At 38.7% G+C, this 16,614-nt stretch overlaps 1 protein-coding gene across 4 annotated transcripts; it reads right to left on the bottom strand.

Annotated features, from left to right (window-relative positions):
• Positions 1–1,288: 1,288 nt before the first annotated feature.
• On the bottom strand, positions 1,289–15,136 carry LOC143847000 (protein MLN51 homolog). 4 transcript variants are annotated; one of them, XM_077355644.1, is made up of 12 exons: positions 14,374–15,136; positions 13,472–13,592; positions 13,098–13,303; positions 12,103–12,959; positions 11,719–11,833; positions 11,255–11,377; positions 6,671–6,726; positions 6,487–6,532; positions 6,302–6,370; positions 6,138–6,217; positions 1,819–1,903; positions 1,289–1,643 (listed from the first exon to the last, which is right to left on the bottom strand). In XM_077355644.1, exons 1-9 carry the CDS (start codon positions 14,862–14,864, stop codon positions 6,343–6,345), a joined length of 2,043 nt encoding a protein of 680 aa, XP_077211759.1. In that variant the 5' UTR covers positions 14,865–15,136; the 3' UTR covers positions 1,289–1,643; positions 1,819–1,903; positions 6,138–6,217; positions 6,302–6,342. The 4 variants fall into 4 exon arrangements, with proteins under 4 accessions (XP_077211759.1, XP_077211760.1, XP_077211761.1 ...); XM_077355645.1 differs by having other exon boundaries at positions 6,671–6,723; XM_077355646.1 differs by having other exon boundaries at positions 13,472–13,580.
• Between the last annotated feature and the right edge of the window lie 1,478 nt (positions 15,137–16,614).

The following is a 16,614-nucleotide window of genomic DNA, read 5'->3' as shown; positions in this document are numbered from 1 at the left end:
AGGCCTCAACCCTAACCCAACTAAAAATTAAATCAGCTTGGCTTTTCCCACCCTAACCCAATCCAAATTGCGGAAATGCCACAACCCAACTCGCGATACAAATCGTATTGAACCCGTTGGGTTCGGGTTGAGCCCAACTCAAGTTGCACTCCTACTCATAATGCAATCAAATGATCTATCTGTCCAAAAATACGATTTCATGGGCCCTAAGTGGATTGTCATAATGACCCCCCTCTCTTTATTTTGCACTTCGCTAAATAGCTTTTATAGAGTTAACAAAGTTTACTGCCATTACCAAAGCATGGGAGTGCGGATTACCATCCCTATGGGTTAAGTTTTGTCTTTACTAAAGGGTATTTCTGTGGCTTGAATGAAAAGAATGTCATTTTGCAATTTATATGGTCGTCTTCTTTTTCGGAGTGCGTACATATTTCACACCATATATACTCTAGACTCTCTCACTGTCATCAGAGCTATCTTGCAAGATCAAACTGGTAAGACAGCCTCTTCCCAACCTTTCTGCATTCTCTCCTCTTGTCTTCTCTCCTTTTCTTTTTTTTGCTTGTTTTTTTTCTTTGTTTTTTATCTCAAAATAAGCATTTGGGTCATTTAAACAAAATTTTCAACTTTTGATGAGAGTCTTTTCTATCTACTAATTCCTTATATAAACTCAACTAAATTAAGTCTTCTTTCCAAAACCAAAACCTTGCTCCATGTTTGTGCTCCTTTTCTTTTCAGTATGCTAGTCTTTTGTTTTTTTAATTTCCCTTTTATGTCTCCAAAAAGAAGAGTAAAAGATCCATCATGGGGAGTGGGAAAGATAGAAATAAAGAGAATAGATAACACCACTGACATGCAAGTTATCTTCTCGGTGAGAAGGGCGGAGCTACTAGAGAAAGTTAATGTGCAAGTCGAATAAATTATATATAAATCTTGCATTTATTGGGTTTTTCAGAGTATGGTAATCAGTTCTAGGGGAAAAAATCCCACAAACCCATCTGAAAAATTCATCTAAAGAGAAGAAAATTAGCTTTAAAAAAAACAATTATACCTTGAAAAAATCAGCAACATATCTTGAAAAAAAAAAAAAAAAAAAAAAAAAAACCCTACCCAAAACAGACAACGTTGAACAAACAAACAGGCATATATTTTTGAAAAATAAATTCAAATTATCATGAAAATTCAACTTGCACCAGTAAATGCATCAATGATGTTCAAGAAATTAATGAACAGTAGTAGAAAAAAAACACAAACCCATATCTGAGAAAATCATGTGAAAAGAAACAGATTAACTTAAAAAAACAAACTTTATACCTTGATTGAGGGTTGCAATACTCAAACATATTCCCAGGGCTAGAAAAAATGACTAGGCCCACCTGGGCATTACAAAGGACCGCGAGTTCATTGGCGTTCTCTAACAGCTTTGCCCTTCTCACCGAGAAAGTAACTTGCCTGTCGGTGGTGTTTTCTATTCTCTTTATTTCTATCTTTCCACGCCCCATGTTAGTAAGCCTGAACACATTACATTACATTTATATAATTTAATGACCAAGTATGAGGCCATAATACCATTGACCATTTTTCGTTCACCAAGATGAGGTTGCTCTGTAGAAATAGGGATGCCACCACATGTCTTGTTTGCCCTACATTTAGAAAGGTAACAGTAAATCAGGCAAAAGATATATTTGGCAATGCCCAAATTTATGAGTTGCAAATAATGGCCCCCACTTAACATTGTAAATTCACAATAAGCTCCCACTAAACATTGTAAATTCACAATAAGCTCTTAAAAGATGAGACTGAGGATTGCATCTTTACCGCAGTTCAATGTTGTATGGCCACCACTCATCCAGCAGCAATGCTCTTCTCCTACTGATCGCAGCATGAGCAGGGCGTACTAGAGCTGTAATAGATAACACCATGGAAAAGGCAAGTAATCATACAACAAAGTAACCACTTTTATTCCCAAGAGTATCAAAAGGCATAAACAAGTGTAGCTAAGAACAATAGCTAAGGAATACATAAGAATCAAGTCATGCATAATAAAACAATGATTGGTAGAGGCAGATGTATAATATAAAAGGAATGCTAGTCCGAAGGGAACCCTTGCAAAAATCAAGTGAAAGGGCTCCCCCATTTGGCTGGAAGTCACCATTCACCATCGTCTTTGACATTGCAGTCATTATTAATGATAGATGGTGACGTCCAGCCAAATGGGGGAGCCCTTTCACTTGATTTTTGCAAGGGCTCCCTTCAATCTAGCATTCCTCATAATATAAGTCTAGCCTGGCCATATTTGTGTAGGCCATAAGGACATTTACCAAATCCATAACCTTCATGCTCAATCCTTCCCTCAATACGACAGTAGTCCAAATCGAACTTCTACTAGATAACAGCTTGTTAACTAGTAAGTGAGAAAAGAAAGCAAACCATCAGTGAGGTTTGATGTACGAAACTGATTCTTGTTGGGATTTCATGGAGGTTTACAGATATTATAGAAGAGATATAGGAGCGGATTGAGGGGCACTCTCTAGCTTCAGCATGTTAGGAGTTCCACTAATAGTGACATGAACAGGTTAGCCCGGTCAGGAGCTGACATGTCTCGATTGCAGATTTTTTTACTTCATCCTTGACTCTTATTCTTTGTACCCTATCCTCTGCCTGTTTTCTTTTGATTGTTGTATTGACCACTCCGTCATGGGGTTTTCCCCCATTTTCCTTTTTTCCTGATAGAACCATTAAAAAAAAGGATGTCGCTTTAACATACTAGTAGACACTAGGCAAGACTACCTCCTCCAATAAACAGGAACCTAATAGATAAGTCTCACTGGAATTCATTTCCTTGTGATGAAATCTCTGTAAAGTAAGTTTCAGCACAAGTCTTCATTTATATATACGGCATCGCAGTTACTCCACCTGCATAACAGGTCGGCACTGCAAACCAAAAGAGCATACAGCATAACTATAGTGAAGGCCATGTTTTCCAACATGGTTTTAAGCATAAATACATCAGCTATATACCCCCATTTCCCACTTCCCTGTCTTAAAGACGGTGTCACGCCCATCTTTTCCAACTTGATTTTAAGCATAAATGGAGCAGCTATATATCCCATTTGCCACAACCAACTGCCCTTCTTGAGCCAACAAAACAATAATCTTGACTAGATCAACAGTCCTGTCTTAAAGACGGTGTCACGCCCATCTTTTCCAACTTGATTTTAAGCATAAATGGAGCAGCTATATATCCCATTTGCCACAACCAACTGCCCTTCTTGAGCCAACAAAACAATAATCTTGACTAGATCAACAGTTTCGCCAGCTACAGTATAGATTATTTCCAGAAACCTCAAACTAAAAGAGAACTCTGACTATACCCCAGCTAAAACGGATCAACATAAGAAGCAGGTTTCATACCCACTTTGCACAGCCCTAAGTCTTGCATATGCTAAACCAAAACCAGATGAAATATCTTTACAACCACAAATGGCATAGCTAGCTTCTGAAGCCCTCATCTAAGGTCATATCTGTTAAAATAGGTCCGACAATTGGTCCAAAGATAATTTTCTGAATTTGGACTCGATCAATTCATTCGTTAAAATAGGTCCTGAGAGAATTTTCTTGGGCCAAATAAGAAATGTGACTACAATTGGTCATATAATGGTGGTTATAGAAACGTTCTTTATGCAAAATCTTTAACTAAGGGCATAAGAAGACTAGCCGAACTAACACATTTCTTTTGATAGACGAGTAATTGATGGAATTACGAATGGGGTTGGTGTTGCAACTTGCAAATTTCTTTGTATGAGAGGTGATCAAATATATAGGGGGTGCACAAATCTCTTCTTATCTCTTCATGTATTTAACTTGTGTGTCAATGTTTTGATTTTTATTTTATTTTTTGAAATGATGTGTTAATCTTTTGATTAATTTACAATTTTATCAATGCTAGAAGATAATGGATCTTTTAATCTTTCCAGTGGCCTTTCCACTCTGATTTATTTATCCTCCACAAAGAATTAGAAATGACTTTTAATGGTCTGTTTGGCAACCATGAATTTTTTCCAAGGAATATTAGCTTACCTAATAGTGAGGGAGGGGGTTGGAGAGGGAGACACCTGGAAAGGACTGAGTGAGGAGAGTGAGAAAATGCTGAAACTAAAGAGAAAAAACTCCAATCAAAATACAATCTCTCTCTCTCTCTCTCTCTCTCTCTCTCTCTCTCTCTCTCTCTCTCTCTCTCTCTCTCCACTTACAGCCTATCAATACAGGTACGAGTGTCGGAATTCAACACAGGTATCAAGTATCGGATTCGGCAAAACTCAAAAAGAAAGATTCGTGGATTCACCAAAATATTTTAATCAATTCTCAAATTTTATTTTTTAGCATATAAAATTTAATATTAGGATGGATACAACTCAAAACATGTGGTAATTGTAAAATTGTGGTAGTAGCGTTAAGAAAAAAATAGATAAAAGAGATCTAGAAGTGTCGCAGTGAATCCTAAAAGTATTGGAATCCGACAAGCGTCCAACACGAGGTACCTAGCCAATTCAGAAGAATATGTATAGCATGGCCTCTGAGTCATTGAAATGAATAATTCCAAGAGTGCACATAATGACTGCTTTTCAACAATTATTAAGTTGCCAGCACAAAGCGAGAGAAAATTAAAAGCAAACATTGTTCCTGTCAACCCAGAACACAAGCAACATCCACGAGAAGAACTACCTACTGTATGTTTAGGATCTAGTTAAGTCCAGATTTTAGGCAGGACTACCATATTCCGATCAGGATGACACAGAGATGGCCATAGCCACAAATATGTGAGAAAATAACATTTCCGCCACCCAATTCTCTAAGCACAAAGAAGTTTAAAATGTGAACCATAATAAGATGGCATTGATGCACTATAAGAAGAATTCGATTTGTTTTAATTGATCCCTGTAGATAACATAAAGATATCACGAGCAAAGTTGTCAAACTCTTACGAGTCGAGTCGAGTCGAGTTGATGGGCTTTCGAGTCAAGTCGCATGGGCGACTCGCCACTGCTGAAGACTCTTACGATTCATCTAGTGACTCTTACGAGTCGCTCCGAGTCGAGTAAAAAAACTAAGACTCTTACGAGTCAAGTCGGGTTGCTGGGCCTGAGCTTTCTTGTTTTGATGGTTGAAAACTTGGAAATTGGAATTTAGAACTTTATTATTATTTTATTTTTTTTTGAATGGTAGACAATTTCATTAAATGCTAAAAAAAAGATCGAGGAGGTCTATACAAATAAAGAGACAGAAAAAGAAAGACAGGAACAAGCCCCACTACAAGGGTCAAGGAGGAATGGAGTCAAATAGCTCAACTCTCTCCCTAGAGACACCATCCCTAGCTAAATTGTCGGCCACACCATTAGCTGACCGCCTGACGTGATGGAAAGAAATCAATGAGTCCCCCACCTTGTCTTGGATCTCAACGAAGAAGAAAGAGACAAATCTTCAATAGAAGGAATGAGAGCCACTAAGCCACCTTATCACATTCAACGAGTCTCCTTCTACTACTACCTTATTCAAATCTCCATTCTCAAGATACCTTAGATAGCATGCACTTTGGCTTCATTAGTGTCTGCGACTCCAATGGGATCCGCAAAAGCCCATTTCATAGCTCCAAATTCATCCCTCAAGATTGCCCCAATTCCGACAAGAACAGGATTCCCTATGCTAGACCCGTCAAAGTATAGCTTCAAAAAACAATGTGCGGGAGGTTTCCAATCTTGGTTTCCTGGCCTAAACTACCACAAATCTCCCTCCAACCATACCATAAATCATGGGCGGATACAATTCTAAAGCAAGAAAGGGGTTTCACCCATGATTAAGTTCCTACCAGAACTTCTTATTTTTGTGCATGCAACTTACAAGCATGTAGTTATTTATATTTTTGGTTCAGTGCTTTATCTATGTGCTATTGGGTTATATTTTTTACATGCTCTATCTTTTGATATATAATTATATTTTTTCAACTAAATTTTTGTTCTTGTCAAAAACTCTTACGAGTCACGAGTCGAGTTGAGTTACGAGTCATAAAATTAAGAAATTGAGTCACGGGTTGACAACTATGATCACGAGCTCATAAAAGCTGTAAATTGAACACTTACCCATGGCATTTTGGGGCATTAAGCTGCCCAAAGGGCTCCAAGACAGAAGCTGGAGATCAAATGGGCCAGGGGAGTTGGGCCTGAGGCATTCAACATAAGCACAACTGAGAAAATAGTAAAATCAAGTTAAAAAAAACCAGAAATTTGGCAGACAGAGAACCAACCTTTAGCTGCTTATTCAAATACACATCTTTATGTATGTACTTCACTGGCCAAAGTTCATCTCTGAGTATCTGCAAACCAGCCCATTCCATTCAACAAATAAATGAGTAATGAGCATGCAGAAAGGAGCAGCGGAAAATGTACAAATCTGATCTTCAAATGCCCTTCTTGAAGAATTTTTACTTGCCTGCGAGGCTTATTTTGTCGTTGCCCTAATTCCTCATTAGCAATCTCTGTAGAGAAGAATATCAAAAAACAATCCAATTATATCTACAGTGCCATGCAAGAAATAACAAACTAGGAACACAGTTTGAGGTTTAGTTCAGCAAAATCACAACCCACTATAAGGCAATTTCCAAACTCAAATTTACCAGGTCTTTGTGGGGATTTCCACACATTATTAGGTTTACTCGAACTCGTTTCTCTGCTGCACAAGAATTTAACGATTAGACCCTCCAGAAATGTCAAAATGAAACAATAACTGAATTGTAAGTGAATCAGATAGACGATGAATTCAAGATATTTATGAACTTTATGTGACTATTTCTGAGAGGGCGAGCATTGGCGCAACAGTAAGGTTACTCCATTGTGACATGGTGGTCACGGGTTCAAGTCACAGAAACAGCCTCCCTGCAAAGCAGGGGTAAGGCTGCGTACATCTAGCCCTTCCCAGACCCCGCAATGGCGGAAGCCTCATGCACTGGGCCACCCTTTTTTTGTGTCACTATTCTTGAGACACTATTCACACAAAACCAAAAAAAATTGAGTATATTTAAACTATACATGAATTGTAAGGAATCAAAATGAACCACTTGCAAGGGAGAAAAAGTGTGTCCAACCAGAGTTTCAAAATGTGGATGCGGACCAAAATGAGGCAAGAGCAAATCCTAGTCAACTTGGCGCGGCTAGATCGAGTATTCGGTTGATGTATCTGAGTACTCAGTTGGCGCGGCCATGGCTAAGGAAAGTCAAAGGAGTTTTGATTGATTTTGTAGGGCAAAATGCGGGCTTGGACAAGAATGCTGGCACGATAAAAAGGAGTTGACTCGGGCGAGTCAAAGAAGAAGGGGAGTTTTGAAAATATAACTCTAAGCAACCTTCCACTCACACTCATTCATGGAAAACTAAAGCAGGAATTGATCAAACTAGATGCCAAATTAATGTGAAATTAACAGGAAAAAAAAAAGAAGCACGGCCAAAATTAGAATGATCTTATGAAGTTCCAAAAATAATCTGTCCAATTCAATTGACAAAATGTTCCCTTTTTGTTCTTAATAAATCTTCACCATTCAAAAAATATCCAATTGCAAATCTGATCTTATTCAAAGAGTATTAGCCCCCAAAAAAGAGACATTGATATCCTATCATCATACCACCAATTAGATGTAGCATAAGCCATCAGAATATATTCATCTTAGTAGCAGCAATGCATGGGAGATTATTGAGGACACATATAAAGAGAAAGAAAATCCATAACACTTTCATTAACTCCAAAAAAATCCTACAATAAAACTGCATATATTCAAAAAAATAATATAAATCAAGCATTGGTCCCAACCATTGACCAGGACCCACTCTACAAGGAAACCCATCTAATAAATAGTAAAAGAAGACCCCGAGCCAGCTAGAATCGAAGATTTGAACGAATACACCAAGCTACTGCATAAATCATGGAATTTTGAACAGCCCCTTAACCTCCTTTTTTATGATAATGAAAAAAGATATATTAAAAGAAGAAGATATACCATTCAAAAAAAAAATTAAGAAGAAGAAGAAGAAGAAGATTTAAAATGAGGGCAGAGATTTGCCCATCTACAATAGTTTCCATCAGCACTCCATACTTAACCAACATGTAGGTTAATTCGTTAGCACTTCTCGGAATACAAGCAAAAACATCTAGAATATCTCTACATCTCCCCACCATTTCATTAACGAATCAAGCAAACCTCAAAGATCTACTAATACTTTTCCCATTGACCCATGAAACTGTGTAGGGTGAGTAACATTCCACGATCAGCTCCACATCAAATTTCGCTTAAATATTGTAATTCCCATGAGAAGGCTGTAATGTCAGCTCGTTCTATGGGTCTGGAGATACGCCAAAGAATATGACCATCACTATCTCCAAATATTCCCTTTATTCATGAGGGCCTTGGGCTGCCAAGGGAGCCCCAGTCAAAGTTCATTTTGATTCATCCAAGAGGGGGATGCCCCTAAACAGAAATAACTTTCTTCTCTGAAATAAAGCTAAGAAGAATTTCAGGCCATTTACGAATTAAATCATGAAAAAGAAAGGCATTAAACTCCCTTCTCGATTGAGCCCATTTGATGATGTCCGCTTTGATCATCGAAAGGACTTAATTAAATGAGCGTTCAACATCATTTAATGGTCACTTGTTCCATTCCTTCCAAATGCACCATATTATATAGCAAAAGAAGAGATCTTCCACAGGTTATGGCCCAAAGATCCAACATGAGAGCACGTCCATTGCTATGATTATTAGGAGGTATGGATCTTGTGGATGTTTGATCTTAATCAGAAAGTGGGGAGATTCATCGTGGTTAAATTTATAATCTGAATTATCTGAAATCTCTTGTTGATTGTATCGATTTCCAATGCAAAATATGATTTAAGGGGATTCAAAACTAGTGAAAAATAGAAAGTAAACGAAAGAGTACAAAACCATAATCAACCAACTAGTTTAGTGAGCTTGAACGACAAGGGAAATGCAAAAAAATTCAAGAGCATAAGGCAATAGAGGAAGCATGGCATCCGCATGTAAATTAAAGTTGAGCAGTTAGAGAGAAAAGCCCTTGTTGTTGTCTCTCAAGGGCGAAAACAACTCTTCCATTTCAGGTATGCTCTTTCTCTATCTTTCGGTGTATTTTGACATGCATCTCCCTCTTTCTCTTCGTGGGTCGTGTCATCATTTTTAGCGAATGAACCGTGTTTGTGATCATGCGACTCGGATCGTCATTTTTAGCGATTCAAGTCACAAACGAACCATGGTTTGGGTCGTGCGACCTAGATCACAAGTCGATGGGGAGGTTTTTTTCAGTTTTTTTTTTTTTTTTTTTGTGTGTGCGTGTGTGTCTGTGTGTGTGTGTGTGTGTGATGGGTGGGGGTGGGGGTGGGGGGGTAAAACTTTTTAAAACTCGAATCCAAATTATGTTGGTGATTGATCGATTCCTCCTATTTACTACACATTGATACAACATTTTACCAAAGAGTAAAACACTCCTGTGTAAATGATCCACCATACTAATCTTCTTGAGGGTTATAATCCAAGAGAATGATGCTTTCCATGCGCCAAGCCAAGGTATATTATGAGACTATTTCTTTGATAAGAGGTTGAACATCGATTTGTGGAGAAGCATCCAGCGGGGTGGGTTAGGAAGCCAAACTAAACGAAACGTGCTTTCCAACAAAGAGAGAACGGCAAGTAACCAGTCAGACTTCTCATCGTTGAGGTTACAGTAAAAACAAACTCACCCCAAACTACCCACCCTCTCATAACAAGAAGACACAATGCGCAACACCAAAGGAAGAGGACCTCAACCATGTATTTGTTGATAGTGATGTGGCCAGAGCCATATCGGGTTACTTTGCCACCTATCTTGAAGTGCCTATGATTGAGAATCAAACCATAAATGCTATGCTTATGCAATGGCTTGATTTATCCAAGAGGAAAAGCAAGACATCCTTTGGTTATGCATAAATGCTCTAGTCGCATGGAGGGCAAAACCTAAAAACGATTATGTCTTGGGGCCGGGGCAAGGATCTTGCTAGCCCCTTTACTCCGGCGTCCGACTGCTCGACGATAGAAGTGGGGGCCCTTAGTGATATATGCATCACTCTCATGCCTACGAAAATTTTAAAGGTAATTCAAGTGGATAAAGCCAAGAAGTAATGAACTAAAATTGAATGCATGATCCTTCCAAAGGAAATCCTGGTATATCTAGTGGTGGAGGAGTCATAAGAAACCATACAGGTGAGATTTTATTTGCTTCTTTCTCATTATTATGACATTGGTACTAACTTGTATGCAGGGGCAAGAGCATATTAGATGGCCTACAATACTGTAAAGCATTTGGGCTATATCTAACATTGCCTTGCTGGAATCAGACATTCAGACAACAAATTTTTGATTGACGTTCTCATCGAGGAGAAGGATCCTTCTTGGTCCATCAAATATTACTGGCAGGAACTTATTTCATTAATTTTAGACCTAAAGATTAATGTGGCCCAAGGGAGGAGAAGCAGAAGAAAGAGGGGAAAAGAGAAGAAGAAGAAGAATAGAAGAAGGGAAGGGGAAGAGAAGACAAAAGTGTCACATCAATTTAGAGAAGCTAATCAGGTAGCTGACTCTTTAGGGAAATTTGCATGCAAAGATAAAGTTAACCGCACTTATTGCAAGTGGAAAGACCTTACTAGGGCCAGCGATTCTCTTAGATGTGATTTTTTGAGCAGTACTGGTATTCGTTGTAAATAAAGTTTTCTACCTTCATTTGGGTTTAGAGGTAAGGTGGTGTGCTGGTGTGTCCTCTTGTATCTCTCATATTGATTAATAAAATTGCAGATGCCAACCCAGGTTCTTAGATAAATTCTGGGTTAAAAAAATCACGTTCAAGTGCAAGTTTGGCTAGATCAAGAACTCCTCAGACTCGCCCAAGTAAATGAAAATATAACTGCTTTAATCATTGCCTCAATCAACTCGAATCTGTTTTACCTTTGCTGATTTCAAGTTTTTAAACACTCCCCGCATACATGCACCCATGTGCGCAATCACACACCATGTCATCAACATCCAGCCAGCACCATATATACCATAAAATAAAAGAGTGTGACATATAACCCAACACTTTGCTACAATGGAACAAAAAAAATTGCAGGGCATATCCATGAAAAATAAGACCAAAAATAATGGTCAAGACAGTAATGAAATAATGCTTACCTAGGGACATCCGTGGAAGATGGTTGTCCTGATGGACGAGCATAATAACCACCATCAACAGCAACATAAGGTGAACAATATGTTGCTCCTAAAGCTCCAGCAGCACCTGCCAAGACCGGCAGCCTGGAGATAGAAAATACGACATCATTTTTAAAACAATTTCCAGAAGTATGATGTGAAGAAACAAATCAATCCTAACGTCAAAGCATATTTTTCACTGAAAGACATGCAAATTTGGCAAGGAACAAAGAGTATCTTCTAATGAGCCAATCAACCATTCCTCAAACATCAGAAATGCGTGAGCACATTTACACTCTGGTAAAGGTCGTGTACAGAAAAAGTTGCCAAACAAATGGCAAAGGGAGCTACTTCCTCATGCATCAAAGGAAATCGAGTAAACTAAGAGAAAGAATCCGAAAATGAAAATAGCAAAAAGATAAGAACTAATAAGCAAACTAACTCACCAAGTCATCTCAGAATTACCAAAACCAAGTTGTGGTTGGGCAACATATCCAGGAAGTGCCATTCCAACAGCAGGAACCCCAAGGCCACCATGATGCTGACCCCCAAATTGCATAACTGTGGATGACAACACACACAACATACGAATTTTAACTAGAAAACCCATAATCAAACATAACTCTACAGACATTTAGTTAGTGAAGACAATTATTTCAGCATATGAACCAAATAAGTGTCCTCTTGTAAGAAATTGAATAATAAATTAGATGAATTTCAATTTCAGAGTTTGAAAAAAATTGTTTTAAGGGTTCGTTCAACAATATAATGCCCCATAAAAAAAAACAATATAATGCATATGACTATACGAGTAAGCCCAGAAGCTTTACATGGCAATAGTGCAGGAGTGCCAGGAAAATTTTGATCACCGTGAGAAACACTCATAGCCCCTGTGGCTCCAATAATCTGGGGCCCATTGTACAGAAAAGAGTCCCTTCCACTTCCTTGAATACTGGTTTTTCCCTTTCCAACCAAAGCAGACTTAGATTTACTCGATCCTGATAGGGATTCAGCACCCTCAACTTCAAAGGAATTGGTTGATGGACGTTGAGAAGAAGAAGACATCTGAGTTCCACTACCCAGACGCTGACCCAACTGCTGAGTAGAAGCGATTAAAGTAGGCTGAACAGGACTCTGAGTTGACCTTTGCGGACCAACAGTGACCTGTGCCTGTGAAGAAGCTCGATTGACTTGGTCAAGGGATGAGGTTGCCTGGTAGTTAAGCTGACCTGAGATACTTAAACCTCTGCCCAGAACACTGGATTGGAGTGATTGAGTTGCGCTAGCAAGAGAAGAAGATCCAGAAGGCTGCAATTTCAAATTGGCCAACGGCTTCTCAGAAACGGGACGGATAGGATCGTCCATATAAAGCCTATCCTGGACAACAGAATCAACAGTGGTTTTCCCTTTCAGCAAGGCACCAGAGCGTGATGCTGAGATATTCTCCTTCAAAGGCACAGAAGGAGAGAGGTTCCTATTGATACTTCCAGATTGTGCATCCTTTTTCTGTGTTACAGGGATATCTTGATTGGAAGACCCAAAAGGGTAAAATGGAGGAGAAGCAGAGCTCAAGCTTGAGGCAATAACATTTTTGCGAGGAAAAAGTAGCTCGGTTTGTACATTGGATATGTGGGATGATAGTCTCCCTGAATTAGCATTTGATGTTGTGTCAAAAGATTTTCTGTATCTGCATGAGCAATGTATCAAGAAAAAACGTAACCAGAATGATACAGCCAAATTATCAAATAATAATAATAATAATAATAATTTTAGAACAGAATAATTATTATTGTTATTATAAAAGAAAAAGAAAATATTTGCATACTGTCTGTTTTGAGTTGCATGGTCCTCAATGGTGTTCTTCACAGGAGGTCGGTATCTTCTGGGCCCTCTTCCCCTTACACTCTTAGACACATTTTTCTGATTGTTAGTGTCATCATAATCTCTGGACCTATTTCCTTTTACATATCCACGGTCTCTACCACGGTTTTTACCCCGACCTCTAAAATGACCTTTAGAGGTTCTCCTTTCCTGGGGAGAATAAGAACAATTGTGAAAACATTTTTTAGATGACAGTGCATAAGATTGCAGAGACCCTTGTTAGCTCTATATAATACACAGTTCTTTCCCTGCATACATAGAAGCAAAACCAAGAAACAAAAAACATGGCATCGCAAGGGAAGGTATGAAACAGTTCACCTCATCATACTGAGCATCTTGTAAACTCATCTCTTCAAACCTATCGTGCACCCATGCCCGATCATCTTTAGATTCCCACAACTTTCGTCCACCACCAGGAGTGCGCCTACTAAATGACAGACTAAAAACAATTATCGTATATGAACTCTGATGTGGCAAATGTAAGATGGACAAGCTATGGTAGCATAAGGACAATGAGGAAATAAGGACAGCTAACAGCCTAACACATGCAAGAAAGAACATCAGAACATAGCCAAGTACAGTGCCAATTAAAACAGTGAATTCATTGACAGTGAGATATATAATGAGAATCCAAAAAGTACAAGAAAGCATAGAAAATTGTGGAGCCAGGCATCACTAGCCAAAGTCAACTTGGCTCGAACCTAATGTAAAGTGACGGATAGCCCCTACTCAGTATACATTCAGCTAATACTGAAACATTAAATGTTTGCTATTTTTTATATTCCATTTCCTCGCTGACTTGAAGCTAATGTAGCCTGTTCTTGGCTTGGGAATAAGAATCACTTGATATGACCAGCCAATAACTAACCCAGAATTAGAAAACTAATTGCCACACAAACATTAGAGGGAAGGAGGGTATTAATGTAGATGCCGCATGGCTATTCAGCAGGGAATAATCATAATCACATTTAGTGCCGTTAACACATTGGAGACCGAGTTTCCTCAAATTAACTCATTGTCCTCTTCCTTTTTCTCTCATTCTATCAATCTTCTACTTCATTTTCTGTTTTGATAAGAACCATTCAGATAACGCATGTGTATATTCTTAAAAGAAAGTAAAAAAGGATGCAAGTTTCAACAATTCTAGATAAGAACTGAAAAAAAAGGGACATTTTAACCTAGCAAAAAAAATATATAGAATCACAGACAAAAAGAAGTACCTCTGCCGACCTCCGCCACGATCTCTAAACCTATCATCATGCATGTAGAAAGCACCAACCCTCGGCACAGAGAATGGCTCGCTCTCCTTCTTCTCCTCTTCTCCCTCATTCTTCTCGCTAATCCCCGCCTCCTCTCCACCGGATCTCCGTTCATCCCCGACGGATTCCGTCACGTCAATTCCAACTCCGGCATGGATCCCATCTCCTCCTTCACTAACCCTAACCTCAAATTCTTCCTCTTCCTCTTCTTCTACACCTTCTTCCTCCTCCTCCTCCTCTTCTATTTCGGATTTGTAATCTTCATAAACTGGAGCTCCACCGTGACCGTCTGATTCAGTGTCAGATCCGATCTGGACCCTCTGATCTATCCTCGATTTTGTCTCCCTCTCCTCTTCGTCATCACTCGCCTCTCTCCGCCTCATAGATAGAGGCAAAATAGCCTCTTCTGGATCGCTCTCATACTCCAGTATTACTTCTCCTTCGATCGCCATTAATTCTTCCGAAACCCTAACCCTAATTCCACTGAGAATTCCCAACAAGTCGACGATTTTCTTCAAGACTTCCTAACCCTAGCAGCGATCAGACGGAACGAAATCCGAAAAGAAGAATCGAAATAAAAACCCTAATTTTGACGGAAAAGGAAATGAAAGACCCGGTGAAAGATTTTCTGATCTTCTGAACTTTCACTCCTTATAAAAATCTTATGCAGGAGAGATAGATTGCAAAAAAAATTCTATCTTTCCTGTTTTCAATCGGGCTTCAAAAGATGAGTAGTTGCGCAAAAGGAAACGGATTTTGTCGCTGATATTGTCACTATCTGTTTTGATAATTGCACAAACTCAACTTGTCTTATCTTGTTTAATTGATTTTTGAGAGCTTGTGGGGGAAATGTAATACTATGACACCTTCGAGTTAGCGCAATTATAAAAATAGGCAACTTATATTGGCACTACCATGTTTTAATAATGAGAATTGCTAGCGTCCATCACAGAGGGCATTTCACAGATAGCATGTTCCATCTGACATGTTCCATCCGACAGCACTCAGCAGCCATTCAATAGGCCACATGCGAATGCCTTCTGCGCATGTCAGAGCAGCCACCTCATGAATGAAGACAAAATCTACTCGAAAGTGAGCATGTGTGGCTGCTGTGACATACGACAGAACATCTGCGAAATGCCTTTTGCGATGTACGTTGGCAAATCCCGCTCCATGATTTATTAGACTCCCAAAATATTGGGAAATGATACGAGCACAACTATGTTTTAATAATTGCACAAACCTAGCTTGTATTTTCTTTTTAAATCGGCTCTAAGAGCTTTTTGGTAACTCTAATAACCTTTGACAGATCTTTAAATATTAAAGAGATGAAACGAGTCAGTGTAGATATCATTTCCCATAATACTTTATAAATTATGTTTTGTAAGTAATATATTTAATATGTACATGTAGATATAAAGGGGGAAATGGGGAATAATATTTGCATTACCATATTTCAATAATGGCACTACCAAAGTTGTTTTGCACTTTAAATTAACTATTTGTGGCAATTACCATCAGCATCCGATCCGAAAAAATTGTAAAACTAAGTTAGCAGTGGCATTATTGAGATATGGTAATGCAAATATGAGAAATTATATGGTGGCGACTGTCGAGTCCAGTCAAGGTGGTATGATTGAAGTACCATCCTTGATATTTGATCCAACAGTAGCCTCTTAAAAAGTGTGCTGCTATTGGATCAAATATCAAGTGTGGTACCGCTATGACGATACTTGACGGTCGGGCACCATATAAAAACTCTGCAAATATCAGTCCCGTTTATAAAATACTAGATAGAAAGAACTTTTATCAAATACAGATGGAACCAAATTTCCTGAGTTCAACTAATGTGAAAAACTATCTTAATTATCCTCTCCTGTTATGTGGTGGATTTCTTATTGAGCCTCCACATATTGTATACGGTACTCATATAACACAACTTGCACATATACAGTCTTTTACTGGGCATCATTGTTTAGTAAAACTTCGAAGTTATACAAACATTCAATTGAAGGGAAATGATAATTGCGCCTCTTTTCATCGCTTGGGACACCCAGTTGCATTGTACGTGGCAATCAGGTTACTTCATTCCTTAAATGTGAAGTACATCAGCCCCTTTGCAGTCATAGATACATTGTAGCTGGGTGTCCCAAGTAATGAAAGGGGCAAATTATTATTTCCCTAAATTGAATGATGTCAGCC

Source organism: Tasmannia lanceolata, unplaced genomic scaffold (genome assembly GCF_043159265.1).
Source record: "Tasmannia lanceolata isolate RefF3 unplaced genomic scaffold, GAP_Taslan_0.1 ptg000015l, whole genome shotgun sequence".
NCBI classification, from domain to species: Eukaryota; Viridiplantae; Streptophyta; class Magnoliopsida; order Canellales; family Winteraceae; genus Tasmannia; species Tasmannia lanceolata.
Note: the sequence above shows the minus strand (reverse complement) of the source record. Positions and strands in the feature narration are given on the sequence as shown.

Bases quoted from the DNA above. Each gene is read 5' to 3' on its own strand.
- LOC143847000 (XM_077355644.1), bottom strand. From the start codon at position 14,864: ATGGCGATCGAAGGAGAAGTAATACTGGAGTATGAGAGCGATCCAGAA. The intron at 12,960-13,097 runs GTATGCAAATAT...TTGCTCATGCAG, and splicing joins CATGCAACTCAAAACAGACA to ATACAGAAAATCTTTTGACA. The intron at 6,727-11,254 runs GTAAGCATTATT...ATTCTTGTGCAG, and splicing joins TCTTCCACGGATGTCCCTAG to CAGAGAAACGAGTTCGAGTA.